The sequence below is a fragment of the Gopherus evgoodei genome, chromosome 8 (assembly GCF_007399415.2).
Source record: "Gopherus evgoodei ecotype Sinaloan lineage chromosome 8, rGopEvg1_v1.p, whole genome shotgun sequence".
In the NCBI taxonomy this organism is placed as follows: Eukaryota; Metazoa; Chordata; order Testudines; family Testudinidae; genus Gopherus; species Gopherus evgoodei.
In genome coordinates this window covers 8,678,391-8,698,027 of record NC_044329.1, presented here as the reverse complement: position 1 = coordinate 8,698,027, position 19,637 = coordinate 8,678,391, and the positions used below count along the sequence as shown (strand labels likewise).

The 19,637-nt window shown below is 43.6% G+C and overlaps 1 protein-coding gene across 8 annotated transcripts in view; it reads right to left on the bottom strand.

Moving 5' to 3' along the window:
- MAPK9 (mitogen-activated protein kinase 9) overlaps positions 1-19,637 on the bottom strand; it is a 79,366-nt gene that overhangs the window by 31,655 nt on the left and 28,074 nt on the right. For 7 of the 8 annotated variants that reach the window (XR_004001792.1, XR_004001793.1, XR_004001789.1 and 4 more), the window contains exons 6-11: positions 19,018-19,183; positions 17,488-17,559; positions 13,267-13,449; positions 11,846-11,970; positions 11,175-11,238; positions 9,714-9,785 (exon numbers count right to left, since the gene is read on the bottom strand). Coding sequence is in view for 3 of the 8 variants with exons in the window: in XM_030574186.1 (XP_030430046.1) it covers positions 9,714-9,785; positions 11,175-11,238; positions 11,846-11,970; positions 13,267-13,449; positions 17,488-17,559; positions 19,018-19,183 (682 nt within the window). In the remaining 5 variants the exon portion in view is untranslated. Of the gene's footprint in view, positions 1-9,713; positions 9,786-11,174; positions 11,239-11,845; positions 11,971-13,266; positions 13,450-17,487; positions 17,560-17,896; positions 17,969-19,017; positions 19,184-19,637 lie in introns of all 8 variants that reach the window. The other variant, XM_030574187.1, reaches the window with a different exon arrangement.

Below are 19,637 nucleotides of genomic sequence, written 5' to 3'. Positions count from 1 at the left end.
ATAAGTGGGTGGAACAGAATAAAGGGGGCTGCAGTCATGAGAAATCCCCTAGCTACCACCTGAGCTGGAACAAGGATTGTGCCCAGATTAGGAAGGCATTTAGTCTGCGAAAGAAACTTACTGAAACATCTCTGAGGGTGAGATTTTATCTGTATTCAGTTTTATTACTGTGTTGGGCTTAGACTTGCATGTTTTATTTCATTTTTCTTGGTAATTCACTTTGTTCTGTCTGCTATTACTTGGAACCATTAAAAGACGGTTACTCACCTTTGTAACTGTTGTTCTTCGAGATGTGTTGCTCACATCCATTCCAGTTAGGTGTGCGCGCCGCGCGTGCACGTTCGTCGGAAACTTTTTACCCTAGCAACTCCAGTGGGCCGGCAGGTCGCCCCCTGGAGTGGCGCCGCCATGGCGCCCAATATATATCCCTGCCGGCCCGCCCGCTCCTCAGTTCCTTCTTGCCGGCGACTCCGACAGTGGGGAAGGAGGGCGGGTGTGGAATGGATGTGAGCAACACATCTCGAAGAACAACAGTTACAAAGGTGAGTAACCGTCTTTTCTTCTTCGAGTGATTGCTCACATCCATTCCAGTTAGGTGACTCCCAAGCCATACCTAGGCGGTGGGGTCGGAGTGAGAAGTCGCGGCATGGAGCACTGCAGTTCCGAAGGCCGCATCCTCTCTCGACTGCTGGACCAGGGCGTAGTGGGAAGCAAAGGTGTGGACCGATGACCAGGTCGCTGCCCGACAGATTTCCTGGATGGGCACACGGGCCAGGAAAGCCAGCGACGACGCCTGCGCCCTGGTAGAATGCGCAGTCACACGGCCCGTAGGGACATGGGCCAAGTCATAACAGGTCCTGATACAGGACGTAACCCACGAGGATAACCTCTGGGAGGAGATAGGAAGCCCTTTCATACGGTCCGCTACCGCCACGAAAAGCTGGGGGATTTGCGGAAGGGTTTGGTCCTCTCTATGTAGAACGCGAGAGCTCTACGGACGTCCAGCGAGTGGAGCTGCTGCTCCCTGCCTGAGGAGTGAGGTTTTGGGAAAAAAACCGGGAGGAAAATCTCTTGGTTGACGTGGAAGGCTGAGACCACCTTGGGTAGAAAGGCAGGGTGTGGTCTAAGCTGCACCTTGTCTTTGTGGAAGACCGTGTATGGGGGGTCCACCACAAGGGCTCGGAGTTCCGACACCCGTCTAGCTGAGGTGATAGCTACTAGAAAGGCAGCCTTCCAAGAGAGGTAAAGCAGGGAGCAAGTAGCTAACGGCTCAAAGGGGGGCCCCATGAGCCGGGACAACACCAGGTTAAGATCCCAGGTTGGAGCAGGGGGACGGACGTTAGGGAATAACCGTTCCAGCCCCTTAAGGAATCTCGACACCGTCGGGTGAGAAAAAACGGAGCGACCGTCCGCACCCGGGTGAAAGGTGGAGATAGCTGCCAGATGGACTCGCAACGACGATAAGGCCAGACCATGTTCTTTGAGGGACCAAACATAATCTAAGATTTCGGATACCGAAACTTCCATAGGGCGGAGATTTCTCTCTACGCACCAACAGGAGAAGCGTTTCCATTTTGCCGAATATGTGGCTCTTGTGGATGGTTTCCTGCTGCTCAAGAGCACCTCTCTCACAGGCGTGGAGCAGCGCAGCTCGGAACCAGTTAGCCACGCAGGAGCCACGCCGCTAGGTGCAGCGACTGCAGGTCTGGGTGACAGAGGGACCCGTGGTCCTGGGTAATCAGGTCCGGATGAAGGGGCAGGGGAACTGGGTCGGCTACGGCCAAGTCTAGCAGCATGGTGTACCAGTGCTGTCTGGGCCATGCCGGGGCCACCATGATCACACGAGCCCTGTCTCTGCGCACCTTCAGGAGGACCTTGTGAACCAGAGGGAACGGAGGAAACGCATAGTACAGGTGGGTCGACCACTGGATGAGGAAGGCATCCGCTATCGACCCCGGCTCCCTGCCCTGAAAGGAGCAGAACGCTTGGCACTTCCTGTTCCCCTTGGACGCAAAGAGGTCCACCCGGGGATAACCCCACCTCCGGAAAATGGAGAGAGCGACGTCCGGTCGAAGGGACCACTCGTGTGACAGGAAGGATCTGCTCAATCGATCCGCCAGCGTGTTCCGTACTCCGGGAAGGAAGGAAGCCCTGAGGTGAATGGAGTGGGCTACGCAAAAGTCCCAGAGTCGTATCGCCTCGAGGCACAGGGAGGAGGACCTGGTGCCGCCCTGCTTGTTGATATAATACATGGTCGTCGTGTTGTCCGTGAACACGGCTACACAACGACCCTGAAGCTGATGACAAAACGTTTGGCAAGCAAGGCGGACCGCTCTCAACTCCCTCATGTTGATATGTAGCCCCACCTCCTCCTGGGACCATAGGCCCTGCGTCCGCAGGGTCCCTAGGTGGGCCCCCCAGCCTAGATCTGAGGCATCCGTTGTCAGGGATACCGAGGGCTGAGACGGGTGAAAGGGAAGACCCGCACACAATACGGACTGGTCCACCCACCAGCCGAGGGAATCTAAGACCTTCTGGGGGACTGTGATTAACATGTCTAGCGGTTGCCTTGGTCTGTAATGACTGATAAGCCACAGCTGGAGAGGCCTCATGCGGAGCCGAGCGTAGTCGGTCACAAAAGTGCACGCCGCCATGTGGCCTAACAGGGTTAGACATGTCCTCACTGACGTCAACGGGGCTGACCGCAAGCGTTGAACGATCGCCGCCATGGTCTGGAACCGCTGCCGAGGCAGCGAGGCCCTGCCCACAGTGGCGTCCAGGACGGCCCCGATAAATTCCACCTTCTGAGTGGGCCTCAGGGTGGACTTGTCTGTGTTTATCAAGAGGCCCAGACTCGCAAACATGCCGGTGATCACGCGGACATGGCTGTACACCTGCTGTTCCGACGTGCCCCGAATCAACCAATCGTCCAGATAAGGGAACACGTGGACACGGTTGCGCCGAAGATGCGCCACGACAACTGCCATGCATTTTGTAAACACCCTCGGGGCCGTGGACAGGCCAAACGGGAGGACCGCAAATTGATAATGACGAGCCCCCACAACGAAGCGGAGGAAGCGTCTGTGGCGTGGCCAAATGGCAACGTGGAAATACGCGTCCTGCATGTCGAGGGCGGCGTACCAGTCTCCCGGATCCAGGGATGGAATAATGGTCCCCAGGGATACCATGCGGAACTTCAACTTCACGAGGTATTTGTTGAGTTCTCGCAGGTCGAGGATAGGCCTGAGGCCCCCCTTGGCCTTGGGGATCAGAAAATAGCGGGAATAAAACCCCTTGCCTTTCTCGTTTTCGGGAACCGCCTCTATAGCTCCTTTGCTGAGGAGCGTCCGCACCTCCTGCCGAAGGAATTGCTCGTGAGAGGGGTCCCTGAAGAGGGACGAGGAAGGAGGGCGGGAAGGAGGGAACGAAACAAACTGCAGGCGGTACCCCGTCTGCACCACGCTCAAGACCCAGCGGTCCGATGTTATTTGGGACCACGCCGGGAGGAAAAACGAAAGGCGGTTGGAAAACGGAGGGGAAGGATCCGTAGGGGAAACTGTTACTGCGCCCTCGAGCGCACCTTCAAAATGAAGGCTTAGGACCAGGCGGGGGTTTTGAGGAGCCTTGGTTCTGCCCCCCTTGGTTCCCCGACTGCCTGCGCCTCCCGTTCCTGCCGCGGCGCCTGTAAGGGTCCTGCCGCTGGCGGAACTGGGAAAACGGCCGACGGTGCTGCTGTTGCTGCGGCCTAAAGGGTCTACGCTGTGTCACGGGGGTGTGCATCCCGAGGGACCGCGCAATGACCCGGTTGTCCTTTAAACTCTTAAGTCTGGGGTCTGTCTTATCGGAAAACAGGCCCTGGCCTTCGAAAGGAAGGTCCTGTATCGTGTGCTGGAGCTCTGGCGGAAGGCCGGAAACCTGCAGCCAGGAGATGCGACGCATCGTAACTCCTGACGCGAGGGTACGGGCAGCCGAGTCCACAGCGTCCAAGGAGGCTTGCAAGGCCGTGCGCGCGACCTTCTTGCCTTCGTCCAAGATGGCCGTGAACTCTTGGCGAGCATCCTGTGGCAGCAGCTCCTTAAATTTGTCCACTGCCACCCAGGAGTTAAAGGCGTATCTGCTCAGCAGGGCCTGTTGGTTAGAGACCCTGAGCTGCAGCGCCCCAGCCGAATACACCTTACGGCCAAGGAGGTCCATCCGCCTGGCTTCTCTGGATTTGGGGGCCGGAGCCTCCTGGCCGTGACGCTCCCTATCGTTCACCGACTGCACTACCAGTGAACCGGGAGTGGGGTGAACATGTAAATATTCGTACCCCTTAGAAGGGGCCATGTACTTCCTCTCGACTCCTTTCGCTGTCGGAGGGATGGAGGCCGGGGACTGCCAGATAGTATTGGCATTGGCCTGAATGGTCCGTATAAACGGCAGGGCGACCCTGGTGGGAGCATCGGAAGAGAGGATGGTAACAATTGGGTCCTCTATCTCCGAGACCTCCTCTGCCTGCAGACTCAGGTTCTGAGCCAATCGCCTGAGGAGGTCCTGGTGGGCCCTGAGATCCAGCGGGGGGGGACTGTTGGAGGAGGTACCCGCCACCGCCTCATCCGGGGAGGAGGATGATGAGACCCCAGGCACAATAGTGTCCAACTGAGGGTCTTCCTCAGCCCTCGCCTCTGTCTCCGGAGCCGCAGCGGAGTCCTGCTGTTTGGACCCTTCGTCCCCTTCCGGGGAGGGAGGGGGGCGAGACAAAGAGGCTTCAGGGGCCCTACGCTCCGCAGTCGCCGGCCTAGCAGGGAGCTGCTGGGGGCCCTGGGCCTGATGGTACGCCCAGGGTGTCCAGAATCCCCACTGTGGGGGGCCTTGGTCCTGCAGCGGCGGATCAGCAAACAGCGCCGCCTGCCGGTCGGTGCCCAGCGCATAGCCGCTGTCCGTCTGGGAGGACACGGACGGCTGCCTGGAGGGCCACGGCGGGGCCGACCCTGGATGGTACGGGTCTGCGCGGGCCGGCACGGAGGATCGTCTCGGTGCCGGGGACCGGTGCCGGGAGTCATAACGGTGCCGGGACCGGGATCTGTCACGGTGCCGGGCGCTGCTTCGGGACCGGGATCTGTCACGGTGCCGGGCGCTGCTTCGGGACCGGGATCTGTCACGGTGCCGGGCGCCGCTTCGGTGCCGGGACCTACTACCAGCTCGGTGCCGGGAGATCGACCGGGACCGGGACCTGCCACCAGCTCGGTGCCGGGAGGTCGAGCGAGATCGGGACCGGAACCTGCCACCAGCTCGGTGCCGGGAGGTCGACCGGTGCGGCGAGTAGCGTCGGGACCTGCTCCTGGAGTTGCGGTGCCGGTGTCGACTGGAGCCTGACCGCGACCGTCTCGATGCCGACCGGTGCCGCGAGTGCGACCGGTACCGCTGAGGGGAGCGGTGCCGGGACTGCGAGCGGCGTCGGGATCTGGAGCGCCCAAGACGTCGGGGCCTGGATGGCGAACGACTGTCCGTGGGCGGTGCCGACATCATGGGCTTGCCTCTGGACGTGACCCGCACCGGAGGAACCGGGGGTGGCAGCCGAGTAGGCTCCGTCAGGGCAATAAGGTCCCGAGCCGAGGCGAAGGTCTCCGGTGTGGATGGGACCATTATCTCAACCCCAGATCTCATGGGGGAGCTCGGCGGCACCGGACTCAACAGACCCGCCGGGCCCGGAGTCAACGGTGCTGACGGTGCCGGCGGCGCCGCGGCCGATGTCGGGGCCGGGCGTTCAAACCGGGTCTGCCTGGCCGGAGTATTAGACTTCGACGGCCTAGGCACTGATTCCGGTGCCGGAGAAGGTCGGTGCCGAGGAGTCTTCTCGGTGCCGGAGCGATCCGGTGCCGGTGCCGAAACCACGGTCTGCGAAGTCGACGGGTCAAGTGCCGCCTCCATTAGGAGAGTTCGGAGCCTCTGATCCCTCTCCTTTTTTGTCCTCGGCTTAAAAGCCTTACAGATGCGGCACTTGTCAGATCTGTGCGATTCCCCGAGGCACTTCAGGCACGCTTCGTGGGGATCGCTGGTAGGCATGGGCTTCTTGCAGGCCGCACACTGCTTGAAGCCTGGCGAAACAGGCATGAGCCTGGCGCCCGGTGCCGGGAAGGGCTAAGCCCCCCGGCCAGGAACTACTTAACAGCTATTTACTAAACTATCTACTTAACAATACTAATTAACAACTATCTATAGAACTAGAGATAAGCGATAAACAAGCGATAGAAACTAGGAGAGCTAGGGACGTGGAGGACAGCTATGCCGCGCTCCACAGTTCCAACGACCGACACGGCGGTAAGAAGGAACTGAGGAGCGGGCGGGCCGGCAGGGATATATATTGGGCGCCATGGCGGCGCCACTCCAGGGGGCGACCTGCCGGCCCACTGGAGTTGCTAGGGTAAAAAGTTTCCGACGAACGTGCACGCGCGGCGCGCACACCTAACTGGAATGGATGTGAGCAATCACTCGAAGAAGAAATTCTACTTTCTGTATTTAAAAAAATCAATTAATTAACCCAGAGTATGTATTTATACAGAGTAAGCTTTATACAGGGTAAAACGGATTTATTTGGGGTTTGGACCCCACTGGGAGTTGGGCATCTGGGTATTAAAGACAGGAACACTTCTTAAATTGCTTTCAGTTAAGTCTACAGCTTTGGGACACGTGGTATAGACCCTGGGTCTGTGTTGGAGCAGACTGGCATGTCTGGCTCAACAAGACAGGGTGCCGGAGTCCCAGGCTGGCAGGGAAAGCAGAAGTACTCTTGGCACATCAGTTGGCAGTTCCTAAAGGGGGGTTCTGTGATCCAACCAGTCACAATGATATACTGAAACTGATGACAGATAAAAAAACTAGACAAAAATAGTCAAGAAGTTAAAGTCTATTTCAGGGCTTATAATCTATACAGCTCCTCATGACTATGTCTAAGAGTTTTACAGTAAAGAAATGTTATACTGAATCAGGTTGGACTCATCTAAATATTGGGCTAGAAAAAAGAAAAGTAAGAATTGCTGGTATTCCAGCGAACACTAAAAGTTGGGAGGGGGGAGGTTACTTTCAATATAGTTGACACACTCAGAGCACGGCCACTTCATAAAGGCATATCAATGCTAACCAAAATCCACAAAGAAAGGTGCATCCTCCTGAAATTTCAAAATAGTACTGGTGACAAGTACGACAATAGCTACGAGGAATTCAATTTCAGAGGCAGCACATCAGGTACAAGCTTGAATTTAACAGACTGAACTCTTTCCAGATTACACTAATTTTAATTCAAATGTAAGACTTGGTTTTTGGAAATAGTAAATATTTAACTTGCTAGGATTATGCTGGTCAGGTAATATTTGAGACAGAGGAAGAAATGAAAGTTTTATGTCAGCCGAAACAGAAGCTACAGAAGATATACTATTTCCATGGGCTTATATGTGGAATAAGGTACTATTCAAGATAAGCAAGCCCATAAATGTGTGAACTAAAATCTGTGTGAACTAATTTTTATTTTTTTTTGGATGAAAAAACAACTCAAATACTTAGATAAAGTGTTACTAGAATTTTGCCTCAAAAGTGACTTTGGTTTTTCATTTTTTTCATTTTTTAATTCAAGGTATTCAGTATCCAATATGCATCCTGGAGTAAAGTTTGGGTATTTCAGAGGTACTGGCTCTAACTCTCCAGGAGGGATAGTTGGACAGCCTGTTCTGTTTCCTGAATGAGTCAGTATTAACATTAAGGGTAACCTAACTTTATTCTTGTATTGTTGATTTCCTGAGATTTTAGCTTCAGGTTTTTCTTAATGTTACTCTGTCTGATCATGGAAATTCTAAAAATATCACTGTATTTACATTGTATGGTAAAAGATATTTGGATGTGGAGAAGTTTCTCTTAGCATCCTCCAGAAGACTGTATGAGTAAATACCTGAAGACAAGATTGATAAATACCTTATTCTGATTTATACTGAATGACACTTTTATACTTTGAGGTAGCAGTTTCTGTAATTTTGTCAGTATTTTGAACCTACAATATACCTTTCCCCAGTGTTAATTCTATCAGAGTTCTACATAAAAGTACTTAACTGCTGTACTTGTATTATACAGTTATTAAAATGTTACACACAGGGAGTAATAATCCCAATGTCACTGAATTACGAGACAACTAGAACTACAAATAAAAGAAGTTGTGACAAATTATAAAACTAAAGACAAATTAAATCTAAACATTGCAGGAGGACATCTTGAGTTACAGTGCCATCAGCTGAAGAGTACTGGATCCCTGCAGAACAGTTTGCGAGTTTCTAAAGAATAACATTTTGTAGAGTCTGCAGAGTTGTTTTCCACAACATACTTCTATTTATTTCACTTTTCAGCTCACAGCACATTTTTCACTTGGTCTGGCAGCTTCTTTCAGCTACTAGAATGAGATAAAAACTGGTTCATACCTTTGGAGCTCCTTAAATATAAAACCTCCAATAATAATGTGGGACTTGACAGAAGGTAATAAGGGCATTCCCCTGAACATATTTACTATAAAATGTAAGGTCCCTCACTGGAGTTCTCTGTGCAGAATATGACTACTTTAGCCTTTTGAACAGACAGAACTAGCTTCTGAATTTATATGTAAATTTAAATCTATATATCGTGTATCCAGCTGAGAAAGATGAATAAGATAAAGCAAACTCTTTCTAAACCAGAATGGAAGAGCAAATTAAGCTGTTTCCAAGCAACAACACAATGGGTTTATGTCAAGAATACAGTCAAATTTGAAGTCTATCTGCTTTTCACATATCCTGTTTCTAGTATCAATTATTAAGGCAAAGGGTAAAGACAATAAATTACTATTCTATTATTTATAAACATGGGAAACTAAGTAAAAAGGATTTACCAGCACTTTCTTTGGCTTGGGATTTAGGAGCTGACAAATCACTACCCCAATTAAATAAATTAGTTCCTCAGACCAATAAAAGGATAATAGTGAGAAAAACTGTTCTAGAAAGGAAACAGGGCAAAGGTTCTTCTGCAATTTTTATAATCTGCTAACCAAATCACTACTACCCCCCTAAGTTACAAGGTCAAGAACCCCCCCCCAACATCTGAATACAGGGATTGAAACACTAGTGCAAGTTTCTTCAGTGCATTAGACATTTTTCCATTACAAAACCACTGCAGATGCTAGCCCAGTGTTTCTCAAACTGGGGTCGCCGCTTGTGTAGGGCAAGCCCCTGGCAGGCTGGGCCGGTTTGTATACCTGCCTGTCCGCTGGTCTGGCCGATCGCAGCTCCCACTGGCCACAGTTCACCACTGCAGGCCAAAAGGGGGCCGCTGGAAGCGGTGGCCAGTAAGTCTCTAGACCCATGCCACTTCCAGCAGCTCCCATTGGCCTAGAGCAGCAAACCACGGCCAGTGGACACAGGTTATACCTACAGGACGGGAGAATATCTTAGAAAGAAGTGGTTTATAAACAATTAATCCCAAAACAATTATTTTGCCTCTTCCAGTCAGGGAGGAAGAAGAGCAACACATGCTTCTGCAGCTCACTTCATAGCAAAGCAAATTGACTATGAATCTGTGAGACTGATCAGGATGAAGAGCATTAGACACCAAAACTTTCTGGCATAACTGGATTGTTGATTTTGATTCATGTAATATGAGCATCTCCCCAAACATGTATCAGAGTTGCAGAAAAAATTAAACTATTAAAACCAATGACTAACCTGAGGGCTGATCTTTTACCACACCATTCTTGCTTCTTTCTTCCCAATCCATTACTTCTTTGTATATTAATTCTTAAATAAAAGAAAAAGGGTTGGTAGGGAAAGATAATATTACAAAAACAGTGCTTTCAGCCATTTCCTTTTACATTGTTAAAGGTGTATCTATAAATTGTTTAGAGGTACACTTTCCCATGGAACAAACAACTGTTATGATGAATGGACTTTGCAAATTTACTTGAAGAATTAAAAACAGTTTCAATATTTACCAAAAAGTTAACAGACATACTCTAAAAACATTAAAGGAAATCTAATAGTAACCATTGTAATAACTTACTGTATGGCTGAACTATATTGAAATTAAACTTTTACAAAAGGTCGGGAAAAAAGTATGTCAGCTAAAAAACATAATAATAGACAACCTGTATTGGAAAAACCTTAGCACTTTTTTCTTACCAATAGGAATATTTTCATTCCTAACCATGACGAAAATTACTTATCTATAAGGTCTTCTCTCTAAAGGTAATATTATGGGCTTGATCCTGTATCCCTAACTTGTAAAACTAATTATGCTAATGTGATCGAGACTACTTGAGTAAGGACTACCTTACATCTTGGTTTCACCACAAGGTGATGTACACAACGCCATAAATAAGGCATAATTGTTACCAGAACACACAATGCCTTAAATCTTTTTTCTGCAAATTACCAACACAGAAGCTACTCAACAAAGAAAACAGTGTCTTACTATAAATACACAACTCTGCTAGACAGGAGTCCTGTACTAGAACAGATCTGAGACTAAGTATTGTGGTTTTAGTATCAGAGGGGTAGCAGTGTTAGTCTGGATCTATAAAAGCGGCAGAGAGTCCTGTGGCACCTTATAGACTAACAGATGTATTGGAGCATGAGCTTTCATGGGTGAATACTCACTTCATCAGATGCATGCAGTATTGTATAATTAATCTGGTGGGTTCTGATCAGCTCATGCTCCAATACGTCTGTTAGTCTATAAGGTGCCACAGGACTCTTTGTTGCTATGTTGGTTTGGAGGGTAGATGGTGTATCTGTTTTGAAGAACTCTTGATTTAGAAAAATCCATTAGAGATCCATTATAAACAAACACTGACCGTAGAAGGCTGGTTTCATAATACAAACAAAAAACCACACCACCCACCGACACAGAGAGCTAACAAAATACCAGAAATACAAATAAAACTTTAATTTAGCAAAATACTACTTTCTTCACTTTCCATATGTATTGTATACTAATCTATAATTAAACTTCATAATATGACATTTTATGATTTCTTGGGTCTTTAAATCTACACGTTGTTGCATGCAGTATTGTATAATTAATCTGGTGGGTTCTGATGAGCCATGCAGCGTAGCAGTTACACTACTTTAGTAGTGATGATTGACAAATTACCACCATCACTGGAATCAGTCATTTTTGGCTGTTACCTTTCCATTCTTCAATGGCATGTTCTCTTTCTTCCAGCTGTGCATCATAGATTTTAGGAGGAGGCTACAAAGAAAATAAAATCTGAAATATAACTGCAGCATTTCATTAGTATAAATAACCATGGTGTCAACAACAACAAAAAAGAGTTAGGTGAAATGTTATTTTTAGTTGCTAATCTCTGGCTGGATCCCTTGCCAATATCTCCACCCTATATGTTTTATATAGGTGCCTCAGAATTATATGCTCTCAATTTCAGAATTGATCAAGCTACTGGAATGATGTACCAAAATTAGATTTGTCAGCTGAAAACTGGATATTAGGTTTAAAGAAATCATGAGGCCTGAAAGATTCTCAACAAAATTAAATGGTTTTATCCTAAAGCTGGTAGGATTAAAAATCTGCCTAAATTACTGTTTCACTGGCAACTATACATCTATGGGCAGGAAATCAGCTATAGGGGATATTTTCAAACCAACACTTCTTGGGCTGTTTTGGAGGTGGTACTTCAATCACTTCAAGCTATTATCCTCTCAAGACTACATATGTAATCTTGCTAGCCTGAAAAGTGAGAATTCAACGTCTACTCTTGACCTGACACAAGACACAAACAACTGTCTCAAATATGAAGATTAAAGTGATACTTTGAGTAGAATTTTTTATGTACACTTACTGCTTCCGCTTCAGCTGGATCATACCAGACCGTGATATATGGATCTCGTAAGGCTTCATCTACAGAAATTCGTTTGTCTGGGTCTACTACCAACATTTTTGATAATAAATCTCTAGCTTGACTTGCTGGAAGAGGGTGGGAAAGAACAAACAAAGTTTCAGAAGCTAAAACGCTAAAGTGTAACAAAAAACATGGTAGAATATATCCTAAGAAAAAAGGATACACAAACAAAACTTCCTAAGAAAGTTAATAATTCAAGTAGTTCTGTTAGTTACTGATAGACTCCTGGCGTTCAACCTTGTCTCACAATGCACCAAGATTAAACATGTCTCTTATAAAACTTGTGAGAGAGTCTCTTTGAACATTATGCACCAAGGTGAAATAGGTGTCTAGTATAACTACACATCTGGCTGTACCTATGAAAGTATTAACTCTACTGAGAGAAACTAGTATCTTCAAAAGCCAAATGAGACAAAGTTTCTTTTTATTATATTGTTGCATATATTTAAAATTAAGGTTACAATGTTTGAAATTAAACATTATTTAATACCATCCAAGTCATAGTCCCATGCTTGCAAATACACCCAAGTAACTTTGCCTGTGCACCCAGTCTCACTGCAGCACAAGGCCATGGTTTGTATGGCACTAAGATAATATTTCAAGTATAACAGCATAACCTGAAATTTTAAAAATAGGCATTAATATAGTAAAAAGAAAGCTTTAGCTCTTGTGACTTATGAAGTCACTAATTCCTTTTGCTAGATAGAGTTATTGCTTATGGTGCATTAGTACCTATATCTTTAGGTAGCTGAGCGAGACTACTCACACAAGTGAAGTTAATAATAGGTATTTGTGGGATTGAGCCCCATATCAACGTCAATGTGGCATCACCTTGTTATAAAAAATTTAAGCTGCCTGCTGCTGTGGCTTTTAAAATATAATTACAGTTGCACATGGCCAAGAGGTAGATTCAACAGGCATGTCTAATATACCAGTAATTAAGAAAAAAAATTCTATTTAATCAATATGCAGTTAAAATGAGCATGAGAACCACACATACATATCAATGTCAACTAGAGAAAGAAAGATCAATTTTCATTATAAAATGGCTTTAATGAAAGTGGTTTTTTAGTAGACATTCAAACCATCGACTGTATCTTAATAGACTGGAATTTTGAGAATAGAACGTATATATTCAATCAAACTATTTTAATGGCAGCAGTAAGACATTTCATGGTGTGCTACCAATGCAGAAAAAAGCAAGGCTGCTGCTTTCAATCTCCTGCTTCCTAATGCAATGTAATGTGATGATATCAGACTATCACACCAGCATAGTGTCATGTCTGCATTGTCCGCCCATACTGTATATACTTCAAGTGAAGCAATTTAAAAAAGACCCCTCTTATATCTAAATATCTTACTTTTTAATTTGTCACGGTCAGACTCCGATGGAAATATCCAATCTGGGAAGAGCTCTTCAAATTTGATACCCGGATATTTTGGTCTGTTTTCTACATAATTCCTCACAGTAGGCTGTAGTTTCTTCATAAAATCTGCTGATGGTGTTCCTAACTGTTCAATAACTTTATTCCACTGATCAATATCTGGATGCTATCTTTAGGAAAAGTAGCTGAAAAATTTCAAATCTGCATTGTGTAAGATATTGCTTATAGAAATGTGCCACAAAGTATTTGTGTGCACTGAAAGTAATGAAAACCTGGACTGTAAGAGCTAAATTTGCATTTTAACATTGTTCTAGCAGCAACAGCATTCTCAGCGGTCATACAAAGAACAAATTTGATTTCCAAAAATCAGACTTCCAATCCCAATAGGAGGAAGGACAACAAGTACTGCACAATGTATAAAGTGTAAATCTCTGTTGAACAGAATCTACTGGCCATTTTTTAAATAAAAGTGACATTGACAGAATCCAAAAGGATTGGAGTCCAAAATGAAGCACTTTGTTCATGGAGACAGGGACGAGAGAAAGGAAAGATTGGTGCTGAATCTTCTGGACCTAAGAGGTACAAAACACCTCACAAAGAAAGGTAATAAAGGGCAGGAAAAAGATCAGGACAAACCTGACCAAATAATAACTGCATCACATTCAGACTGAAGAATTTTGTACAACTTTTCTACTTAAGAAAGTCTGCATCACAGCGATTTTTCATCCAAAAACTGTTTCCTGAGAAGATGGAATGAAAATCCAACTCTAATGAACCATAATGGCTTCTAAATGGCAAATCTGAATTTTCTATATAAGTGTTTTGTTTTTAAACTATCAATTATGATAATACCTAATGAGAACAGTGACTGTTCTTCAATCACAAGCTATGGCTACACCAGAGAGTTTACAGCGGTGCAGCCTGTAGCCACTCTAAGCCAGCAGGAGAGAGTTCTCCCATCAATTTAATTAATCCAGCCCCAAGAAGTGGCGGCAGCTATGTCGGCAGGAGAAGCTCTCCGCAGACACAGTTCTGTTCACATCAGTGCTTAAGTCAACATAAGTTATGTCACTCAGCGGGGTGGCTAATTCACACCCCTGAGTGACATAACTTGTGTCAACTTGAGCTGTAGTATAACCATAGCTTATTAAGAGTTCAAATGTAACTTCACTGGAGGTAACACACTTAGGGAAGATGCATCTTCCCAACTCTCCCCCTGCCCTCCCTACTATCTAAATGACAACTGTGCATCTCACCTGCAAGTGGTCTCATTTATCTGGCTTTTAAAACAGCATTTTGGTTAAGAATGTGAATCTCAATTTGTCACTGTATAAAGAGTATGCTTAGGGAGTAGTTAGGAAAACAACCCACAATTACTGTGTTTGATTGGGATTACGCTAGAAATTCCAGGATTTTTCTACTTATTTACATTGAAAAAAAAGTAGAGGAGGGGAGGAACTGAAGCATCTAGTCTTCTCCGTACAGTCTGGGGGTCAGATAATATTCAGCAACGTGGTTCTATTAAGTGTTTTATTACATGCTATGCAATAGAAAGCATAGCAATGTCTGAAGAGGACTGTACAGATAAATTATTCTTGTATTATTTCTATCATCACTGACTGTGAAGCAGTTCTTGAGAATTCAGTCCAATCTATTAAAAAGGTACATATGGCTGAAGATGCTTGGACAGCAAGTAAATTAATTTATGCAAGGGAGTTTCTCTCAAAGATCTGACCTTCTTATTGACAGAATCCCTAATCATTTTTTGAATCAGAGGAATTTGGGATTCTAATGCAGTACTACATATTGCAGAACACTAACTGTTAATATTCACAAGTTAGACGTTTAGTTATGTCACATAAGTTTTCTAGAATACCTATTTATGTAGCTGGAGAGTATAACAAAATGGCATGTCTTTGCATAAAAAAATTCTATTTAGAAATTTTTGTTGGAAGTGCTTAAATTTCAGTTAGTCTGCCAAAAATATAGCCACTACTGAGCACTTTTCGTACCTATGATATGCACTGACGCATATTAAAAATATAGACATCTAGTGCAAAGATCATTTTCATATAATGTATTTGCTTGTTCCATGCATTCAAACAGAAAACTGACATCAAAAGCACGGTAAATAAAAAATTAGTCAAGTTAAGTCTCATGCTAAAACAATGTGCACAAACAAAAAGTTGTTGAACACACACAAAAAATATTGTTCCCACCTGGAAAACTGATTTCTGGTAGGGGCTCCACCAAACTACATTCAAAGGGTTGTTTCTCCTCACAAGCATCACCAGTTAGGGCTTGTCTACACTGGCATTTTCCAGTGCTGCAACTTTCTCGCTCAGGGATGTGAAAAAACAACCCCCTGAACACTGCAAGTTTCTTAGGGGTAGCGCATGCTCAGCACAGGTAGAAGCTTTGGAGAATAATGCCACCAGCCTCTAACAAACGCCTACTGTGCATATGTTAACCGTGATGTTCTGATGCCAAACGTGGATGATTTTTACGCACACAATCAAAGGCATATACCTGGCATTAGAGTAACCCTCTCTGCCAGAGTTCAAGTGCCTGCACCAAAGGATGGAGGTGCTAGGGATTCTCAGTGAAACAGCTGTAAGAATGTAACATGAGCAAAAACAATGTATTTTTCTCCAACCTCATTCTATGAAACTGCTTGAAACTTAAAAATACACCTGAGGCAGACACCTGAAATAGAAAATTTCAGCCCAAATGGTTAAAGTTTGACAAAGTTATAAGCAACTAGAAACAGAATCTTAGAATAGAAAATGTTAGGCAATATTAACTATCAGCATAGCTACCAGCAACACCTACAATATAGATAGTATATGCTACATTAAATCTAGATTGGTGGAGCTTTATTTACCCTTCCAGAAGGGAAACTGGTTATATACATATTTGACAAATATGAAAAAAATTTCCTTGATTTATTTATGAATAAATCAAGACAGCAATCAGGATAACCAACATTAACATGCAAGTGAGAAGATATACAACATACATGAAGAATTGTGTTAGGTTGGTCTGAAGGCTTTGACGGATAAAACAATAAATATACGAGGGAAGAAGGAGTGAAAAAAATTGTGTATTAATTATTTTGTGCTGTTAAATTAATGCATGTTAATCAACTGCTGAAGATTAGTGTCATGAATTTAGCATTCAGATTTAAATTCCTGTATTGTTACATGTTTGTTTTTTTTAATAGAGTTATACCTTCACAGAATCTCCTTTATATAGATAAAATTTTATTTATTGATGCAGAACTAGATGTTCCACAAAACCTTTCACTTTTCAGTGTTTCATTTTCAGAATAATGAAAATGGAGAGAAGTGTAGTCTCCTTTCCAATTTTTGTATTATAAACTGGAAAAAAATAATTACGCTATGTTTTATACTTTGCCTGTAGGAAAAGGCTTTGAAATATACTAAATTAATAATTTTTTGTACAATATATCTATTGGCAAAGATAGTTTAAGCCATCTTAACCAGATGTATTTAATGAGTTAAGAGACCAAAATGTCAAGTTTGTAAGAACAAACTTTTAGAAAAATCCAAGACCAACAGAAATGCTTCCGTAAAATTAAAAAAAAAAAAAATCCAAAAGAAAAGGTCTTTACTTTTAAATGTACATTCCTTTTCTGCAGCATTTCCAACTGAGAGCACTGCTGTGTGCTACTATACAAGTACCAAAAAAACAAGAACAAAAAACCCTAAAAAAACCCCCAAAGCAAAAAAAAACCTAAAACCAAACTATTGAGAGTAGGATTATTTTCACCGTGCAAATACAGAAATGCTAGAAGCAAACAGCATAAATTGTGAAAAGTAAATTTTTCAAGATTTCAGTTTTAACGATTTAACTACTAGAAACACTGGCAAGGAAATTTGCTTTTTAACCTAACAATATCCATTTAAAGCTGCAAAATGTGAAGTTGTTAATATGAATAATAAGCGTTGAAGCAGTAAGAACTATGTTAAATGTTGTCAAGTAGTAGGAGGAAAAAAGGAAGTTCAGCTATTTGGTTAATGACACTAATTTCAAACATTACAATAGATCCATTAAAATATAGTAGTGAAATATTTTGTTTTCTTTTCCATGCTTTTATATACATATATAGATAAAAATAATTGTGCATCTTTGGTGGATGTGAAAAAGGATTCAAGGATGACTAGGGAAGGATACGATCAGTGCCTTGGAATATCACACAACCTTTCACCAATTCTCCCATGATGCACCCAACTGACCAGATATCAACTGAAAGTAAAAATGAAATGATCAAATTATGAAGTGTCATGAACAACAGTGGAAAACTTAAAAAAACCTAAACAAATAAACTTACTATCTACAATAAAAACACAAGAATGCAGAAAACCAAACTGCTAACAGATGAGTTTCTCAACAGTACAGAACACTGACTTTGCTTTTTCCTAAGTTTTGCTTAGACAGTAATTCAGTTTTTGTGAGGCAGCTCTTGCTTTTTTTTTTTTTTTAACTCTATAAAATGCTTTTCTGATCAGTTCTTAAATCCTTCAATTATCTTTAAATATTTATCATATTTTACAATCACTGAAACCACTGTGTAGAAGGATACAATCTCTTCCTGGGAACAGGACCTTATGGAGGACCATTTCTGCCATTATGCACCCAACAGACCAGATATCCACTATCATATGTTAGATGCAACAAGGACAAAAGATCAAAGAATTTTTTAAAATTACGACAAACAGTTTTTTAATTCGTAAAATTAGAACTGCATATTTACAGTTTTACAGATTAGTTTATTATTCTTCATGCAATTTAGAATGTTCTTATCCAATTCAGGACACATTCTACTACAGGTATATTAAGCATTTTTGATCCACACCAATTACTGTACTGTCAAGGGCCCTGTGTATCGGACAGAAATCATAACAGCTGACTCAGGAAAATTCTGTGGAACTCTCAGGTTAGACAGCCACAACGAAGCTTTACACCTCAAAAAAAGGTATGCTCCCAGGCCATATAATGCTATTCCAGGCTAAGGAATATGAAAGTAAAATGAAATGATCAAATTATGCACTTGGCCGAAGGTCTCAAGTAGAATGCAGGTTATCATCTGAAAACTTTTTTTGACAAGAGAATGCAATTCAAGGACATTGTCCTTACTGAAAGCTTTGTTTAAGATACTTAAGATGTATTATTATTAATAATACAGTGTCCAAGGTGTCTTAGGGGCTACACAGACCTAGGACTCTATAAAGACAGACACTCCCTGGCCCAGGGAGCTTAAATAGACATGATGAAAATGAAGCAACAAATGTGGGGGTGGTAAACAGGGGAAAAGTGAAGATGCCTTACAACAAGTTCATCATTTCCTATATTAGTACTGTCAGATTTTTTTAAATCTAGCAGTATAATTGCCTTATAAACAATGCATTCTTTTTTGAGGATGGAACAATGGTAATAGGAATGAAGAACTATGTGGAGTGAAGCAAGTGAGAATGGAAGGGAAGTGGGATAAGAGAGAGCAGTGGTAGAGAGAAAGGCACAAGAAACAGGACAAAAGCTATTCCTCAATTGTTTAACTCTGTAAATCTCAGTATTCCCAACACTATGTTATAAATTACATTAGCATGAGAGATAGAAAACTCAAAAGGCATCCAGCCAGTGAGATTCTGCTGAGAGAGTTGCACTTTAGAGAAAAGGTTTTAATACTTCATTGCTGCAACTTACCATTCTCTTTGTATCCCATGCCGAGGATAACTTCCGGTGCTCTGTAATACCGTGTTACTACATACGGAGTCATCATAAAATTAGTACATGCTGTTCTTGCCAGTCCAAAATCAAGGATTTTGAGTGTACAGTCTGATTTTACTACTATATTGCTGGGTTTCAAATCCTAAAAAAAATTACTTCAGTTAACAGAAAGGCTCAACATACTGAAAGATAACATATAACCTTCCATAAAATCAATATAAGCTACCACATTGTATTGAACATTGGCAGCTTAATATATGTTTCTTGAATGCATTCTTTTAGTTAATTTGTGTACAAATTACATGCACACAAAAATACTTTGAAAGAGTATTATTAAGATTGCAGTCAAGCACTCAAAAGTCAGGAAATTACATAATTAAGGTTGCCCACACAACCTTAATTAGGATCTCTTGTGTATATGTACTATGAATCATTCTTTAATTACATGATCACATATTATATTTTGAACAGGACCTGCCTCATTCAGTGCACAGGATGGACCTACTCTGGGGATGAATCAGGGTTGTGTAGCCAAATTAAGGTTGCATGGGCAATCGAAGTTCAACCATTTCCTAATATTTGAGTACTTGACTTTG